Source organism: Topomyia yanbarensis, chromosome 3 (genome assembly GCF_030247195.1).
Source record: "Topomyia yanbarensis strain Yona2022 chromosome 3, ASM3024719v1, whole genome shotgun sequence".
In the NCBI taxonomy this organism is placed as follows: Eukaryota; Metazoa; Arthropoda; class Insecta; order Diptera; family Culicidae; genus Topomyia; species Topomyia yanbarensis.
In genome coordinates, this window is record NC_080672.1 from 368640290 (window position 1) to 368660334 (window position 20045).

At 37.1% G+C, this 20045-nt stretch overlaps 2 protein-coding genes across 4 annotated transcripts in view; one reads left to right on the forward strand and one right to left on the reverse strand.

Moving 5' to 3' along the window:
- Positions 1–20045, forward strand: part of LOC131692779 (uncharacterized) — a 376747-nt gene that overhangs the window by 132141 nt on the left and 224561 nt on the right. The gene's annotated exons all lie outside the window — the stretch shown is intronic.
- LOC131692777 (HIV Tat-specific factor 1) overlaps positions 1–20045 on the reverse strand; it is a 316884-nt gene that overhangs the window by 2787 nt on the left and 294052 nt on the right. The window contains exons 3-4 of the mRNA XM_058980043.1: positions 10826–10992; positions 9845–10168 (exon numbers count right to left, since the gene is read on the reverse strand). Of these exons, the coding sequence (XP_058836026.1) occupies positions 9845–10168; positions 10826–10992 (491 nt within the window). The remainder of the gene's footprint in view (positions 1–9844; positions 10169–10825; positions 10993–20045) is intronic.

Sequence of the window (20045 nt, forward strand, 5' to 3'; positions counted from 1 at the left end):
AGAATGACGGCCCGCGCAAACATTCAAAAGCCCGCAAAGTTATACACACGCAAGCATAAGCGACATAAAAGGGCCCGCACGACCAAACATTTTAACATACAAACGCTCGATCCCTGCACGATAATACAACTCTGACATTCTACAAACGCAAACCTTCTATTGGGATCATCCAAACGAACTTACGCCCGCGATCGCGGACAAACGTGTGATTTAATTAAAGTTTCAACACCTGCACATTTATAAACGCGGTCTGAAGTGCAATTATACAAACGCGCGTTCCCACGCGATCATGAAACGATCACGTTCGGAAGTCTCAACTCTCGGTCCTAACAGCCTAGATCGATGTCTTCAGTTAAACTCTTCTCCAAGAAAGCTGACGCTCATATACACTAGACAATAAGTTTCAAGCTGACATTCGCGATAACTGTCGTGATATGGGAGAACACACTATTCTAGCGTGTGAACCGTACACTCAAAATTAAACATAAGACTCGCGGTCCGCGCGAATATTCAAGATATTCCGTGCGAACATCCAAGTGAGACTACAGTAATACACGAACTTATAAATACAAAGTAAAATACACGCGACATACAAACGCTTACATGAACAAACACGTTTACATATAAACGCTCGAAACCTTCGCGATCATCCACCCACACCTACGCCCGCGATCTCGCAAACATAAAAATGCTCCGGCGAATAAGTGAACATTTTTACAGTTATAAATTTAAAAAATAGATCTGAAACGCGAACAAATAAACGCTCGATCAAATGAGATTATGAAATCTCCTCCTCTGAACTAGGAAAGTGCAGGTACGGGTATTTTTAACCGATACTAAACCCAAATCCATACCCGTAGGAATTAGCACAGGTAGGGTCCGATACTTAAAAAAAATATTTATTTCAGATACGGGTCGGATGGAGTTTTTTAAACATTTCGCGCTTACTCGTATAAATGTTTATGAATGTTCGAATGAAGCTCCCTTTCCGTACATATTAGATTGGGATAGATTATCCCCGTTGAAATATATTAAGACAAGTATTTCTTCATTCTTACAGTGATTCTCCAATTGTGCAGTGTAATGCTATAAAGTATAGTGCGAAGTTTGCTAATCCACTTTCACGATTATTTTCGGCGGAGACTCTTCGAGATTTTTGCTTTTTTGCTTCATTTCACAGCATTTCAGAAACTTGTCGCAATTGAAAAACATGATTTCATCAAATATTGAATGGTTTACTTTGATGCAGGATCGATTTCTAGAAATGTGCAGCATCTCTCCCCAAATTACCCTAAGACTTTCGTGGACGTGGAACCGCTGTTCTAAAACATTAATTTTGACAGCTGAATCTAATTCTTGAGTTTTCTTTTTTGGAAAGAGGTACAACGTGTTTCATTTTTTACCATCCTCAAAACAAAGATCACCATAACGCTAAAACCGTGAATAAAAATTAATAAAAGTGAGAAAAATAACAGGTAAGTATTTTAGAAATTTGAGGCTTTTATTTTATGCAATGATTTTTGTTTGGGTGAAAACTGAGATATTTTGAAGACGCTCGCCACTTTTGTGCGAAATGAGAGTACCGGGTATTCGGACCCCTTATTCCATCAACCAACGTTCAGCGGCTTGCGGCTACGCCACGCCACAGCAATGAAAATACATGATACGCTAATCGACAGCTGTGACTAACCTGATTAAGTTTTTGTAACGCAATGTTTTTTTTCTTTAGGAGTTTCTCTAATAAATAATTCATAGGTAAACATAATGCCTAGCGCTGCCATGGAGTGATGCAAATGAACTTTAATGGCACCAAAATGAAGGTTTCAAACTAACAATTAGGACCATTGATCGGTAAATTTTTTTCACATCTATCCACCTAAAAGGGCGGTTTGCTTAAGTAGGTCCGAATAGGCCCGGATTCCCCTATACCTTCAAAATGGCCTAAAATTTTGTTTGATGCTCGAAAAATTTCTGGAAATTTGCCATATTCTCTAAAGCTTGGGAGACATGTGGCATATTTTTAAATACACTTACCACTTACATGTGATATAGCCGATGGAATTGGCGCTTCCTTTTTTGCAAAAAAGACAAAATACTGAGATCACATTATGCAACCACATTTAAACAACTTTTTCATACAAGCTTGCATACAAAAAACCCTTTCATTTTGAGATACGAAATACCACCAATGTTTTCCATTGCGTTACGACCACATTCCGATGGTTTTTTTCGACATGCTCGCGCTTGCTATGCCCCGATTGGAGCAAGCACTGAAGCAAAGCCAGTAAACACAATTTCTTAAAAAGTGATTTTTCAAGGTAAATTTTTCATGCACTTCAATGTTTCGACGGAAAAACAAATCAAAGAAATGTTTAAAATCAGTTTTAGGCTTATTTTTCAACACTGTAGGTATCATAGCAAATGCGGATGCATGTTTTCGGTTCGGAGAGCCCTCAAACACTAGCTTAAGTTCATGTGACACCATACAAAGTTTCGTAGCGCTAGCAAACGTACTTTTGAAAAATGAAGGGTGGCCCAAAACCGCCTGCCCAATATCCAGCCTGCAATTTTATGCGATTTAAACGAACAAAACATACTGAAAAAATCCTTCCTGTGTTTATGGAACAGCAAAATTCTTTCCGAAGGGTGAACTTGAAGTTTTTGACAGGAATCTACGAATTAGGAATCGAATCTCAAAAATCTGCGAAAGATTAAAAAAAATCTTAATTAGTAATTAGTGAAATTAGTGAAAAATATATCAAAACTAATTCTATTCTATTCTATTCTAACCCTTGCACAGCCAGTATTGAAAAGCATCCTGGAAACCACCGTATTAATTCTTTAGTGTTCTTCTTGTCAACATTTATATTTGAAGCATATAATGTGTAATATGTCGCAAATATTAAAACTGCCTACTGTGCAGAGTTGGGTTAAAAGGTGTTTCAGAACTATACGGCAATTAATTTATTCATTTAATAAATAATTTAACTAACGAATCGTTTTGAATCTTGAAGAGGAAGAAACGAGGACAACCGTACCGACCGTTTCAGTTTAAAGGGGATTGGGATATATCGTTGGGAGTGACTTGGCTAAGAAGGTTAATGTCACTCCTTTGGTCCTTGGAGATAAGGCAGAGGTATTTACTCCTTGCCCTGGCTAATAAGCCTAGGTTAAAGCGCCTTTACTCGATCTGCCGGTCCATTTTGTATCTTTTCAATTAAACACAAATATTGAGGCTAGAGTGACTAAAAAATATAATAATGCTAATCGCATTATTCTATTCTCCAGTCGCTGCAACATCATCATCTGCGTTTGACTGGAAAGAAACAAAATGTAACAGATACACTTCATCTAATTTCATGCTATAAGCACCACACTGGCTCTCTGTAAAGCAAAGAATGTATTACTTGACAATGGTGTTCATTTTTAAATTGTTTTCCCTGGGTTAGTGGTAGGCAACTTTCACTAAAGGGGTCTGATGTCGATGATACAACTCGACCGGATTCACGCCACTTCTCACCCTAGCAGGTGGTAGTACCGATGTCTTGGTCAGGCGGGAGGACTCCTACAGAGTATCATCGGAAACTGAAGCCATTATATTTAACCCCCTATTCCATTAAGGGACCATTCATAAATTACGTAACGCGAAAATTGCCCAAAATTGACTCCCCCCTCCCCCATGTAACAAATTGTCATAGATTTCTTAATCCCCCTCCCTATTACGTAACAAATCCTTCGAAAAAAAAATTTTTGTTCCGTAAAAACATGTTACGTAACGACCTAGCTTACTCCCCGGAAGTCACAACTTCTCGTACCCCCCCCCCCCCCCTAAACGCGTTACGTAATTACGCTCCATTGAAGGAAATGTCATGTCTGCAAACAAAACCAGTCCAGTTGTTAACTTGTATCACCCTTCTCCTCTACAAACTCCTCCCACGAACGCCGCTTCATATTCAGGAAAACAACGGCAAACCTCACTGCAGCACTGACATGAAACCCCTGTTTCTGATTACCACTATGGCTATGAACCCAATAAAACCATCCAAGACAATAAACAACAACAAAAACGAATGTCCAGAAAACCTCCCACGGTATGACAGCAGGAATCCAATGGATCGATCCCTGGTTCCAGTCGCCACACGGTATCTAGGCTGATTTGATCCACAACACCTACTAGTGGCCTCTATTCCCTCGCCAAGTTTTTAATGAAATAATTGAACAATATAATTACAAGAACAATCACTAAAAAGATAGAAGAAATAACTAGAACGGGCTCACCAGTAATAAAGGTCCAAATTAATTTCACTCCGCTACCATCACTTGGAACTATACTATTCCAGTAGCGTAGACCCCTTCTCCTCTTACTCCTAGTTTCTTCAGTCGTCACCGAAAGATATTTTTACTTTTACCACAAATCATTTTCCCGATAGTTAAAATTTTCACCGAAAAAAAAATTGACAACGACAAATTTTCACACCCGACGCACATGGTTACTACGATCAGTGATGCCACAAGTGTAGATTTATCTAGAAAGGTACAAATTTTTGAATCATTTTTGGTACAGATTCTGTACGGTACAGATTACAGATTTTTGTAAAAGAGTACAGATTGGTGCAGATTTATTTACATGACAGCAAAGTAAAATAATTTAACCCTGCGATGCATCCCAGTAAACAGCAGATAAACGTTGAGTTAGGCAGCAGTAATGGCAAGAATCATAAGTGGAGCTGGTACTGATTAAGTTTGAACTGAAGCTGACTTTAGAATGCGATATGCGAGAAACCTGCTTCCAGCAAATCAAAGGGATAATGTCTAACGAAAGCCGAGCGAATCTTCTCGGAGTGCATACGTTTACTCTGACTTACTCCATTTAAATTCCTGCAAGCAGGTTTATCGCATTTTATTGATATTACCAACCCAATCTCAGCTTCCCGCCGCCACTCTGTTGGCCACCTTTGGCTGCAAACAAAGTGGCAGCGGGAATTTGAGCTGGAGCTAATATTGACAAAACAACCGAGTCAGAATGTCTGGTTTGATTTCCCCGAATGAAAAATATTTATAAGAAAAATGATTTTTTTAAACAACCTTGTTATTGTTTGGGTGCAGAATCCGGTACAGATTTTTAGATAGAAGAGTGCAGATAGAAAAGATTTTTCAACTCCCGGTGCAGATTTAATTGTGGCAACACTGACTACGATCAATCTCCAATAAAATATATCAAAACTTTAAAACAGCGAAATTTGACAGATAATAATTCTACATACATTAAAAACCTCGATTACTAAGAAGAAATAAAATATAACGAAAATTTAATTAGGTAACAACCAACCAAAAATAGTTTTGTTTAAATCATGTATTCGAAAATCGTAAAAGGTTTTAAAATATTTACAAATTATTAATTGAAATTCCAGGCAATATAAATCATTATATTTCAAAGTAGTTCAATGACGGCGCGGCACGTTGGTCGGAAACGCCAAAAACGTGAACTTAATTCACTAGAGACCAAACCAGCGAATATATTCACAGGGTGTCTTTGGAGCAATTGTTCGTATGAATATTCCCCACAATCTGATAAAAATTTAAATTAGGCATGGCTTACTATGATCGAACTAAAAAAATTAGCTTTTTATGCTGACGAGGTGGAAAGTTGGTGTCTTCGACAAAGTCTTGAAAATGCTCGTAGTGAAGAATTTTGTCGAAGAACCTGAGCTTGTAGGACTAAAGGTTGTGGATTTATGAGGCGTTTTCTATGGATACACTCTTATATCTAGTTTCTTTAAATATAACTTTTTCTATTGTGACTTTTCGTGGAAACAAAGTTCTGAATAAATGCAGGCATTAAAACCACATAATATTATTGAAGACTGTATGTAAAAATACTCATTTGTTACAAAGTTATTGAAGATTTTTACATTTTTTAACACCAACTTCGACTACGCATAAAAAAGAAAGATGCAAACCACAATGCATGAACAGGCACTTTTTCCACTGTCTAAACTATGCACAACACAGGTAAGAAGGTTTAGACCGTGGCACTCTAGAACCCTATGAATAGGGTAAGGATACTTTACCATGTTTTCTGATATTTTCCATGCAAAACAAGCGACAATTTTTTTTTTTCAATTTTTTCCGTAAAATTTAGTAATTGTTTTGTAAGCATTAAATTCATTATGATATGTGGGTTTGAGTATATATCAGTTTGGAATCTCCGACGATATTAAAAGCATCACATTTTTGCTCCCACGTTTATAAAATCGGCAATATTCAGGTATAAGTGAAAATAATACTTGTAATAGAATATCAAACCAAAAATTACTAAAATCCGCGAAAAAAAAATATTTTTTTGGGTGATTTTTGTATTCTATATTAAGTAAAAAAATATTAATTATAATTAAACATAAAAAGTATAAAAAATATGATAAAGTAACCTTATCCTATTTATAGTGTTCTTACCTTTAATGTGCATAGTCTAAATAGAGGAAACAGTGCCTGTTCGTGCATTTTGGTATGCACCTTTCTTTCTTATACATAGTCAAAGTTGGTATAAAAAATGTAAAAATCTTCAATAACTTTGAAACTAATGAGTATTTTTACATACAGTCTTCAACAATTTTATGTGGTTTTTATACCTCCATATTTGTCTATAACATTATTTGCAATAAAAGTCACAATAGAAAAAGTTATATTAAAAAAACTAGATTTAAGGGGGTTGCCATAGAAAACGCCTGATAATAACCTTTAGTCCTACAACCTCTTCAACAAAATTCTTCACTACGAGCATTTATAAAACTTTGTCGCACACACCAACTTTCTACCTCATCAGTATTAAAAGTTATTTTTTTTTAATTCGATCATAGTAAGCCATGCCTTATTTAATTTTTTACCAGATTGTGGGGAATATGCACACGAACAATTCCTCCATAGACACCCTGTGAATATATTCGATGGCTCGGCCTCTAGTGAATTAAGTTCACGATTTTGGCGTTTCCGACGATTGTGTGGTAAGCGTGACCGCCACTCATTCCAGTTGGTCTGGGTTCAATCCCAGCCGAAGTCGTTGAGATTTTTTTGGAGGTGAAAAAATCTGTGGTCACGTCTTCCTTCGGAAGGGAAGTAAAGCCGTTTGTCCCCGGTCCATGAGTTTGATGGACCGATATTTAGCCCAGATAGTAGAGTCACCTCTATAAGGCGTCGGTAATGAGGAAAGTAGAATCCAACTTCTATACTTACTAGCAAACATCCTCCTCCCGTGATATTTCGTCGCTATTGTACTATCTTATGACAAGTGCCATATTGCACATTTCGAGAAAAACGATTTTTAAAATTTGAGATTGAATGTCTTGAAACTTATAAATGGTATAAACAATTCAAAGAAGACAATTGATGCTTCTATCAATTCTGTACGAATCTCTCAAATAGGTTAACTATGTTTTTACTATAAATGTAAACAAAAGTCGCATTCCAACGTGTCATTGATGACAAAATTTATATGGCGTGCCATAATCGTGCATGGAAAATTTTCCATAGAAAAAAATTATCAATTATTTCTTAAAATAAACTTTTATTCAAATCTTTGGCTTCATTTGGTCTATAAACAATTGATGAGATGTATTTTGAAGGAAATGAGTCAGGGAATCTAGAAAAAAAAAGTTATTTTTGGTTACAGTGTTGCCAAATATGCTATATTTCCAGTTTAAAACTTAAACTGCATTTTTCTCACAATTCGCGTATTTTTGTTTTGAAAATGATTATGCCATTGTGTTCCTCAGCTAGTTTTACACACAAAAACATATTATACATCAAGATAACTTGAGCCAATCCCCAGCAACAGTCATTTAAATAAAAAAAATAAAAAAATTCTCAGCACGTTTTTCACTATATCTCAGTAATCAAGCAGAATGCCAAAATTCTGAAAACGCCACTTTGTAGATATCTTTTAGACAAGTAATGTGGCATATCTAACTCAGTTTACCCCAAAATGGAGTTTGTCATAAGATAGCACAATAGCGACGATTTTTGGAGTGTGCAGTAGCGTATACGGCCTCTCCCCGTTTGGCGAAAGGGCCGTTTGTCAGAATGCCGTTTGACCGAAATGTTTGACCGAGTGCCGTTTGGCTGAATTCTATGAGACTGAGTGCAGTTTAGCCAAATAGTTTTTTGACGAAATTATCCATACCTTTATATGAGATATTTGCTAATGTCCAACGGAATAATAGACTTATGGTATTCATATTATTCAATAAAGTTTACAAATACTTTGTATCTCGCAAATTCAGCGAAGAACCGTTTTTATTAGCCCCTGATTTTATCAGCTTTTTCATCCGATTTTGTCAGTCAATCAGGGTTATGAGGCTTTGTCGAGAGATTAAAGAATATTTTTACAGCTTCAGTTTATTATAAAGAAATAAACAAATATGTTTTGTCATTGTTCCCATTTGTCAGCCTAACATAAACCAAGAGGACTGATAAAAACGGGTCTTCGCTGTAATGAAAAAATAGGTCTGATTGCGCTGAGGTATGATGTTGCTCTTATAATCCATAAGATGAACTCTTATCTCAGATGAATCGACTTCAATAATACCTACGCAAAAGTTTGGGAACTACTTGTACAAGGCGCGGTACAGTCAAATACCATTAGACATTTTGCACATATTCAAATCAAAACATTCCTAAATTGTGATGGATTTCTCGTGTCTTGTAATACAGCAACAGTAGTGTTTTCTTCACAACACATCGACAGAAGGTCATAAAGTTACCATTGTTTTTTTATTTATTTACTTTATTTCGATTATAGAGGATTAAGGTTATTCGCCTTTTCGGGTTAGAAAAATTTCTTAAGAAAAATCTCTAACCCTATGTGCGGGGTTGGGATTCGAACCCAGGTGAGCAGCGTACAAGGCAATAGATTTACCAAACCAACTACGCTATGCCCGTCCCCAATTACCATAGAATTCTTTCGCCTTGCATTAGCTAGTCATAACAATATACTGAAACCAGCCTACGAAGCATCCGTGGAATCACCCTGAATTTTTCATATATGCTAAAAATTGATTGCGAAACTTATTTAAAGTTTAAAACCTAAATATAGGATAAATACCGTAGTACTGCTCCGAACAGCGTCGCTATACACGAAGGGATAATCATTATATTATATATTCAATTAAGCAGTACATCAGTGAAACGATACAAAGTATGTGTTCGAATAACGGAAAAAATTAATAAAATTGTAAAATTCGATAATATTGCCTTTGCTAAACTAGCATTCAGCCAAACGACATTCGGTCAAATTACCCTTTCGACCAAATGACCCTTTTGGTCTAACAGCTTTCGACCAAACGACCCATTCAGTCAAATGACGCATTCAGTCAAATGACCAATTTGGCAAAATGATATTCGGCAAAGTGGCATTCGTCCAATTTACCTGTAACCTGGTTCTGAATGCTGGTGTTGAGCTTCATTTATACCTACTCGACCCAAGAAAATCTCACAGCAGAAAAAGTGACACTGGTTATTTGGTATTGATTAGAACCAAAGGTTTGTGCGTTTATAAAACTATAAAACGTTTTGCACAAAACTGAAACTGAACCGATTTTTTCGTACTTCAAGAAATATATACCAAATAGGACAAATATAGACACATTTCGTCGTGTTCTTGGTACTTCGATTTCAACTTACAGAATTAAAAAAAAAAGTTTGGAACACAGTTTTTTCTTCGAGTCCATTGAACTTTCTTGATTTTTGAACTAATTACAAATTACGAATGATTTAGTTTAGTTTAGTTTCCAGCACCCCTTATCAACATCAAATTTGCAACTCTCTTTCGACACACAAAAATCAAACTCACCTATATTTTGTCCTCCCGTCCCAAATCTCCGCCGTCAGCTTGCGCTGACCAAAGAATCGCCCATGCATCAGCTTCACCACCAGATCCGCTTCCTCCGGGTCACTCATCGTAACCTGGGCCACTCCCTCCGGGTGCCGATCGAACAGCACAACCCGCCGGCAGGATCCGCACTTGTTGGCCTCCTCCCGCAGATCGTTCTGGTACTCGAGCAGCAGATGAACTTCCCGATCGAACAGCTCCGGCTCGAACAGATTCTTGATGATGACGATCCGTTCGTGCTTGGAGCGTTCACCTCGCATCTTCTCCGGGCGCCAGTCGAAAAGTCTGCGAAAAAAATATGAATATCATATTACATATATGTATACATGTACGATGAAAAACGGGTGGATTGCGTGTGGAAGTCTGCTGGGGTCTGCTGGAGAGTCATTAAAAAAATGGATAATCAACACGGTGCTCAAAATATGTTAAGTAGGTAGTTAATAGCAATAATATTTCCCCTGGTTTGTTTGCCTTCGCACCCCGGGAGGAAAAAGGTCGACGAGTAGGATATATCTGTTTATCGAGTGAAATCTTCAGATAGTCTATCGACGGAGTATCTGCGCTACTCGCGCCGGCTTTGGTGTTTATGCTCGGCGTAGAGATTGAGTGTGAATTAAAAGTGCCTATATCTGAGAGTAGTCATGCTGAGATCACATCGTTTAGGGTTGAGATCTATGGCAATATAAGCGATAGAGTAAAATCTTGCAGTGCGATATATCCGCTAATTCATGGTGCTGCTGGCTTCGCACTACTAAAGAGGGCTAATGAAGTGTTGCGTCGAGAGGTTTCACGTCAAATTAATGTCATGTCATCCTGAGCACGGCAGCTTATTACCAGTTTCGTCGAACAATAATCAAGTCACGTTCATAATCGAGTTTTCAGGTCAACATAACCCACTTCCGCGGGCAATATCACAGAGTTCTCTAACAAAGCGATACTTACGACTCCTGCATTTTGCGCATCTTCTCCTTTTCCCTTTTCCGGATCTTCGGCTTCAACGACGGGTTGTATTCGCCCTTGAGCTGGAACTCGGCCCGCTGGACACGAATTTTGTGACCCCGAATGTCATAATTGTCCAAAATTTCGAGCGCCAGGTCTACCGACTCAATCTGTTCGAGAATGGAAGAGAACGTGCAAAAATAAATGAAAAGAGTTTTAATTAGTAAATTCAACGCTTTTCCTGCCCCGAAGCCAGCCTGCGAGGTTTCCACGCGAGGACCACACAAACGGCTCCGGACGAATCGTAAGACAAAACGAAAGGGCGACTAACGAAGTTAATTAAGGTACCCTCAAATTGTCAATTTGGTGGTCTACCAACTGCCGGTCATTGTGCCGTGAAACAAAAGCCCAAAACAAAAGCTCGAAAGAAAGGAAAAAAAACAACTGACTGACTGACTGACTGACTCCAACCGTATAAGTGTTTGCTAATCAATTTGCCACGCTTTGATCCCGAAATTACAGCATCATCGCGAAGAACGAGGTGGCATTACTGGGCCTCACGATAACGCAATGCGGGCCAACCGGCTGAGCAGGGGCGGAGATGTGCACAGCCTACGGCGATGGCGGCAACGGCAGCGGCTGCATTAACATGGGAAGGTTCGCATCATGGAAAGGGAAAAGAGTACACTTAAGTGTAGCTTAAATATTGGTTCTTCGCAGCAGCTCCACACCGCGCTCATCTCATTCAGTGTTAGCGGCTGGTGTACGACTGTAGACGGCGTCTCGTCAAGCACGTGACACACTGGCCGAGTGGAAGAGTGGCTTAGGGTGGGTATTAGTTGGGCTTCCGTTTCGATGATTCGTTTCGCACGAAACTTTGCCGATGCAATGTCGGAGGTTTGATTAGTGAACAATTTCTACTGTAGAAGTGGAAAATGATTTGTTTACACTTTGCACTCCCTGAGGAGAATTTTTTGGAGAAAACATATTTTCCTCCTCTAAGAAAAAAAACTACGTTAAACCAAACTACCTACAAATAAATTAGTTATGGAATTTGCTTTTCGATTTCATTTCATCAGTATCCGACACTAACTTAGTGCCAGTCAAGGGGTGAGTCGCTTAGCACAAATCGAATTGTGCTCACAAACAAACAGCGTGGTAGCTCGTGCCGCAATGTACCACGATGTGCCACGGTGTGCCACGCTGTGCCATGGAGTTCAGTAAAACAAAAGCAATGGTTGCTATGATTATTCAACTACACTTTGTTGACAGTTTTCGAGTTGTCAGAAGTGTGCCTCATTGTGCCACACATTGTGGTAACTGTGGTATTACTGTGAATCGTAATCTTATATCGTGTTATTGTAGGTGATATACTGTGCATAGCACATTGTTCTAAGCGACTCACCCCTTGGTGCCAGTACTAAGCACCAAGTCGAACTCCAACGACGCAGATATAATTTGTGTTTCTTGCGGGACATCACGCTCCACTAGAGGTTTGCTCAGAAACACAAACTTTGGTTCCGTTTTTTGGAGCCAGCTTCAATTCAACGCTAGCTTAGTCCTGGCATTAAGTTTCAGATTCTGATGAGACGACGTCGAAACGCAAATTTTGGATTTTTGTTAGCCCTGTTCTTCGCATTTCAATAGCTTCAATTTTGTAATATCGCTTTCACAGAAATATTTTTTTCCAAATAAATATCAACTGTGTCATAACCGTATTTAGGATTAGAGGAATTAGTAAGATTAAATACGAGGAAAACAGTTAACTGAATTATTAGAATAATTGAGAGGCTGAGAGCCAGAGTGGGTTAAAATTTTACTAAGAGCAAAAGTGGCTTAAAATCAAGGGGTGAGTCGCTTAGAACAATGTGCCATATACACTGTATCACCTAGTATAACACGATATAAGATTGTGATTCACAGTAATACACAATCATTTCACTCGTTACCACAATGTGTGGCACAATGAGGCACACTTTTGACAACTCAAAAACTGTAAACAAAGTGTAGTTCAATAATCATAGCAATCATTGCTTTTGTTTTACTGAGCACCATGGCACAGCGTGGCACATCGTGGCACATTGCGGCACAAGCTGCCACGCTGTTTGTTTGTGAGCACAATTCGATTTGTGCTAAGCGACTCACCCCTTGCTTAAAATATTCTGTTAGATCAGAAATGGTATATTTATCACAACTTCAGGCAAAAGTGGGTAAACTATTAAGGGGGGGGGGGGGGGGGGGGTAAGGGATTCAGCGTGAAAAAAACACTTTCTTCGCAAATTGTTTTAGAACTTTGCGTGAAGCAAATTGATCAAAAATTTTATACATTATAGTATATCATTTCAATAATTTTTCTATGCAAAAATTTTGACAAACGACTCGGTGGCGAAGCTTTCTGGTCTCTGGAAAAACATGATTTGCGGTATTACTTGCCATTCCTAAACTACTAAACTGACTTCTTTCAAACTTTGCATACACATTCTATGCAAAAAATACCTAACCCGTACGCTGAGTTTATGAGATAAATTTTCAATTAAGAGGATACTTTACTCATTTTTAATAAAAACACGATTTTTCACGAAAAATTCCGCCATTTTATGAGTAAATGCCCCCTTAAATGAAAAATTATCTCAAAAACTCAACATGCGAGTTGGGTATTTTTTTACATAGAATGTGTATGGAAAGTTTGAAAGAAGTCGGTTAAGTACTTTTTGAATGGCAGGTACCACCGCAAATCATGTTTTACATTTCTTATAAAAGAAATGTATAGAATTCGCTCAAACTTTCAAGATTTTTTCCGAGGCCCGGAGGGCCGAGTCTTATATACCAATCGACTCAGCTCGACGATTTGGGACAATGTCTGTGTGTGTGTGTGTCTGTGTGTGTGTGTGTGTGTAACGGACTAATTCTCATTCGTGTTTCTCAGTAATGGCTGAACCGATCTTATCCAAACCAATTTTAAATGAAAGAACTAAAAAACAGTATGAACGCTATTAATTTGTTTTTGATTCTGATGTTCAGTTTCCAAGATATGAATATTTGAATGCGTAAAAATGGCGTTTTTTGCAGTTTTTTTTAAATTATCTGCCGAAATTGACAATATAGATTAACAATTTATATGTTTTTAGACAGCTTTAACGAATACCTTTCGAACAAGCTATAGACTGTTGAAATCGGACTATTATCAAAAGAGATATTTAACATTAAATGCGGACGAAAGATTTTTATCATTTCCCATTGCCAGAAATATGACCAAAAACATGTAATCTATTATTAACGCCAAAACGGCTTATTTTAGGTCAATAGTATCTTCGGAGAATTTAATGGAGGTAATATGCCCTTTCTCTTGGTATTGTGCTTTTGCTGATTAATCCCCCTATGAGTGAGATATTTTCACAAATTTTCTTGGAAGTGATTATATCGAAATGATGCCTTCAGCAAATTTGTAGCTCTTACTTTTGCGAATAACTTTACTGAAGACTTCAAATATCTATTTTGAATACTTTAAAAGTTATGGCTTGTTGTTTGTGGATTACTCTTTGTCGCCTATTTATTGTTCAATATAGTAATAATCCATTGAAATAAGCTAAACATTATTTCGATAAAACGAATTTTGTATTTCATTTTACTATCTACAACCGCTAGAAATAATCACCGAACACTTCCAAGTTGTCTGGAAGGAACTTGATAACTTATCAGTACAAAAATGTTCATTTATGCGAACCTTCTGACTGCAATTTTTCTAACTTATAATAATCGGATCGATCTGAAACATATCGGAAAATGAAAAGCGAAATAAATAACTCCAAGCAACGGCGTAGCCAAGAGAAGGTTTTGAGGTTTAACACCATACAACCCCCCCCCCCCCCCGCGCCGAAAAAAATATTGGATTGAAGTTGAAAATTTATTGATGCAGACTGATTTAATTCAATACTACAATAACAATTATCTGATCCGTAGATTGATAACCTGTTGTTGTAAACGTCATGAGGACTTTTGATAAATTGTCGGAATGGGGTCCTGATATGTAACTGATCTATTGGTCTTGATTTCACAGTTGTCTAATAGCATCAATATCAAATTCCTGCCTGAAAACCTTCCAATAGAAAATTCCAGAGTTCTGTAATCAATCATAATTCTCAGATTTATTTTCAAATTTTCAGCTTTTTTCCTACACAATATTACGAAAGCTTATTACACAATTTTTCCTAATAGGTTTGTGAAAATTATAAACTATTTGAAATTTTTTAATAGTTTTATTTTTTATTTAACCGTGATTTTTTAATAAATAGTGATCATCGCTTCACAACGTAGTCTATTTTTCATGGTTTGCGGTGAGCACGAACTCTCGAATTGCTGAACTGAAAATTATGGAATAGAAATTAATTTTTAGTATTCTTTACAGACCCGCTGGTGCCCTAAGACGATTTCGCTAGATTTTTAGAGCACTGTGAACTAGACTGCCCAGAAAAATGATGAATTTTTGAAAACTCAATCGGCCCACCCCTGAGTAGATTCCTAGTCCCACCAGGAGTACTTGTACCAAATTTGAAGCAAATCGGACAAGTCTAACTACCGGACCAACGTGCCTGAAGTTTATATTGGATTTTTCAACAATTTACATGTAGAAAACTCACTAGCTCGTATTTTCGCCGCTAGGTGGCACTGTATACAACGTATTATCACTGTAAGTGAAAATAAGAAAGATATTTTAATTATCTACAACTTTGTCGCAGACTGCTAGTAAATCCGGCTATGTTAAAAGAAGTTATTAAACTTTTAACGAAGTGATGTCTGAGTCAGTTTTGCATGGGGCCTAGCAGTGCATGGTTGTGTATCAGTACTCGACTCCCGCGAACTATATATTTTTGTGAAATAATGGTTAGATTTAGCCGAATAGTATGTTTACAAGAATTATAGTAAATAATACGAGTTATGTTTTGGTTAGAAAATTTTAGTTCCACCTGTGACCGCATAGAGGGCGCCACTACTAACTTTTCGTAGAAAAGAGATAGAGTATCAAGATGTTCAGTAGAAATACTGAAAAATGCCTGTTCTATAACTTTGTAGAAGACACCAAATTTCTATCTCTCTCCGTTGAAAAGTTAGTGTTGGCGCCCTCTATGCGGTAACAGGTGGAACTAAAATTTTCTAATCAAAGCATGACTCGTATTATTTACTATAATTCTTCTGAACATACCATTGAGCTAAACCTAACGATTATTTCACAAAAATGTTTAGTTCGTGTGAATCGAGTACTGATACACAACCATGCACTATTAGGCCCCATGCACAACTGACTCAGACATCACTTCGTTAAAAGTTTAATAACTTCTTTTAATAAAGTCGGATTTACTTGCAGTCTTCGACGAAGTTGTAGACAATTCAATTATCCTTCTTATTTTCACTTACAGTGATAATACGATGCATACAGTGCCACCTAGCGGCGAAAATGCGTGCTGGTGGGTTTTCTCCATGTAAATTGTTGAAAATTCCCATGCAAATTTCAGGCCCGTTGGTCCGGTAGTTAGACTTGTCCGATTTGCTTCAAATTTGGAGCAAGTACTCCTGGTGGGACTAGGAATCGACGCAGAGGTGGGCCGATAGGGGTCATTTTTTTCCTGTCACCCTACTGTGCACCCAGTGCATTAACGCAAGTGACGGAAGGTTATCGAAAAGTTTCATGAAAATGAAAGTTCCAGTAATGATGATGATTTTCCCAAACGGTTCGTTTTCGTGAGGTTTTTATTTGTTCTTTGGCATTAGGATTAGCGATAATAATTCAAATCAAGAATACTACTGGGAAGTCACCTTTAGAAAAAGTCGATGTCGAAGTAAAATTTGGAACTATGCACGCATGCACTTCAGAGATAGCGTGATATCAGGAGCTGCGATTTCATTTCAACGCTTTTTTGTGAAAAGGGCGATACTTACAAATGTAAACATAGGGCTTTTTTCTTACATGCGAATGAGGGCTTTGAAACGTAACAAATTAACCTAAAAATTTTGATTCTACGATATTGCTTTCTTAAACTACAGCAAAAAAAACAACGGGCGATACTGTATTTTTGTTTGTTTATTTAAAGTTTCGCCTTCCACGCTCCATGCAAACAAACAGGGCGATACTTTTTTTGCTAGCAGTTTAGAGGCGAAACTGTTATTTTCGTATATTTTAGGATTATCAAACTGATACCAGCTGAAAATATTAACAATGATCTCTATTGAAAAAACCCGGACGAAATCGGTGGTGTAAAACGGTAGTTATTGTAAAAAAACGTAAGGGCGATACTTCAATGCTGATAGATGGGACCGAAAAAGTAAACAATCGCCAAAGGGGCGATACTATCATTTTGTCAATTTCAATAGCAAAAACAAATTTTAATTTAATAATTTCAAATACTTTATGAAGTTTTGGGTTTCGATCACTGAATCATGCAATCTAGGATGTCAAAAAACACAATAGTTCTTAAATAGGAAATAAAACCAAGTCTGGAAATATTCACTGTTGATTTTCTTTGAATGGTATCACTGCTAGTATCGCCCTTTTCAAGAAAAAGCGTTGATTTCTTAGTTCTCAGTCGCGTTGGAAATTTGAGTAAAGTATAAACTTCAAATCGATTCAAAAAAAAAATCCACCACAATATAGATATTTTATTAACAGAGCGTTAACAATAATTCGTTGGTATGTCTATTTTATGGGCCATTTTTTCGCTTTCCCATTGATTTGGTTTGAGATTTCTAGCACTGATGTTGTCCTATGCTGATTTGAGCGGTTCTCTGAGTCCTGCCACTATCCCATGTAGTATGTGTTATCAAAAACATCGCGAAGCATCAAGTTCTAAATGCTCTCAAACGATATAATATCAGAAGAGAGTGATAAGAGTTATAAGAAATGTCTCATCACACTGTTAGGTGGATTAAACACGTTTTACATTTCTTATAAAAGAAATGTATAGAATTCGCTCAAACTTTCAAGATTTTTTCCGAGGCCCGGAGGGCCGAGTCTTATATACCAATCGACTCAGCTCGACGATTTGGGACAATGTCTGTGTGTGTGTGTGTGTGTCTGTGTGTGTGTGTGTATGTAACGGACAAATTCTCATTCGTGTTTCTCAGCAATGGCTGAACCGATCCTATCCAAACCAATTTTAAATGAAAGAACTAAAAAACAGTATGAACGCTATTAATTTGTTTTTGATTCTGATGCTTAGTTTCTAAGATATGAATGTTTGAATGCGTAAAAATGGCGTTTTTCGAAGTTTTATCAAATTATCTGCCGAAATTGACAATATAGATTAACAATTTATATGTTTTTAGACAGATTTAACGAATACCTTTCGAACAAGCTATAGATTGTTGAAATCGGACTATTATCAAAAGAGATATTTAACATTAAATGCGGACGAAAGATTTTTATCATTTCCCATTGCCAGAAATATGACCAAAAACATGTAATCTATTATTAACGCCAAAACGGCTTATTTTAGGTCAATAGTATCTTCGGAGAATATAATGGAGGCAATACGCCCTTTCTTTTGGTATTGTGCTTTTACTGATTAATCTCCTTATGAGTGAGATATTATCACAAATTTTCTTGGAAGTGGTTATATCGAAATGATGCCTTCAGCAAATTTGTAGCTCTTACTTTTGCGAATAACTTTACTGAAGACATAAAATATCTATTTTGAATACTTTAAAAGTTATGGCTTGTTGTTTGTGGATTACCTTTTGTCGCCCATTTATTGTTCAATATAGTAATAATCCATTGAAATAAGCCAAACATTATTACGATAAAAAGAATTTTGTATTTCATTTTTCTATCTACAACCGCTAGAAATAATCACCGAACACTTCCAAGTTGTCTGGAAGGAACTTGATACCTTATCAGTGCAAAAATGTTCATTTGTACGAACCGTCTGACTGCAATTTTTCTAACTTATAACCAACGGATCGATCGGAAACATATCGGAAAATGAAAGTGAAGTAAATAACTCCAAGCAACAACGTAGCCAAGAGAAGGTTTTGGGGTTTAACAACTTCCCTCCCTGCCACACCCAAAAAATATATTGGATTGCAATTGAAAATTTATTGATGCAGACTGATTTAATTCAGTATTACAATAACAATTATCTGATCCGTAGATTGATAACCTGTTGTTGAAAACATCATGAGGACTTTGGATAAATTGTCAGAATGGGGTCCTGATATGTAATTGATCTATTGGTCTTGATTTCACAGTTGCCTAATATCATCAATATCAAATTCCTGCCTGAAATCATTCCAATAGAAAATTCCAGAGTTCTGTAATCAATCATAATCCTCAGATTTCTTTTCAAATTGAGCTCGCTTTTGTATAGATGTACTGTAATGAGGGTCTTTATTTAATAGAAAGCGAAGTAAAAATTGATTTAATGTCTATGAAACATTTGCTAAAAATGTTTTTGCCTTTCTCATTCACTCTAAAATTCGTCAATCTAATCCCGACCGGGAGGGCCGAGTGTCATATGCCAATCGACTCAGTTCGTCGAGATAGGAGAATGTATGTGTGTATGTATGCATGTGTGTGTATGTGTGTATGTGGAAAAAAATATGACCTCTGTTAATCAGAGATGGCTGGATCGATTTGCACAAAGTTAGTCTCAAATGAAAGGTACAACCTTCCCATCGGCTGCAATTGATTTTTTTATTGATTGGACTTCCGGTTCCGGAGTTAGGAGTTGAAGAGTGCAATCACACAGCAAATTCCCATATAAACTGAAATGAAAAATTTTCAAAATCAAATTTGTATTTTTGATGCCAAATGACTTTATAATGCATGAACCATTGAGATTTGATATAAACTCGAAAAAATAATGTTTGAAAAAAATTGATTTTTTGGACTTTTTTGCCTTTCTCATATAGAAAGGTTATGCAATCACTCTAAAAATCGTCAATCATACCGGCCCGGAGGGAGTATGCAGTGAGGGGTTACTGTTTTAAAATTAAAACTAGTTTAAAATTTCTTAACAAGTTGAAAATTTTCGGCAGGACCCGGACCTCCCGGATCTTACTATGTGATACTGAAACATCGCTTGAAACCAGCGGCGGTCAAGCGATGTTTCAGTATCACATAGTATCTCAAGATCGTGGCTGTCGATCCATTGTTTATATGTGCAAATCGTACTGAACATGTAATATTCATTTCCACCATAGTATTGAACATAACCAGCCATGGAATCGTAGT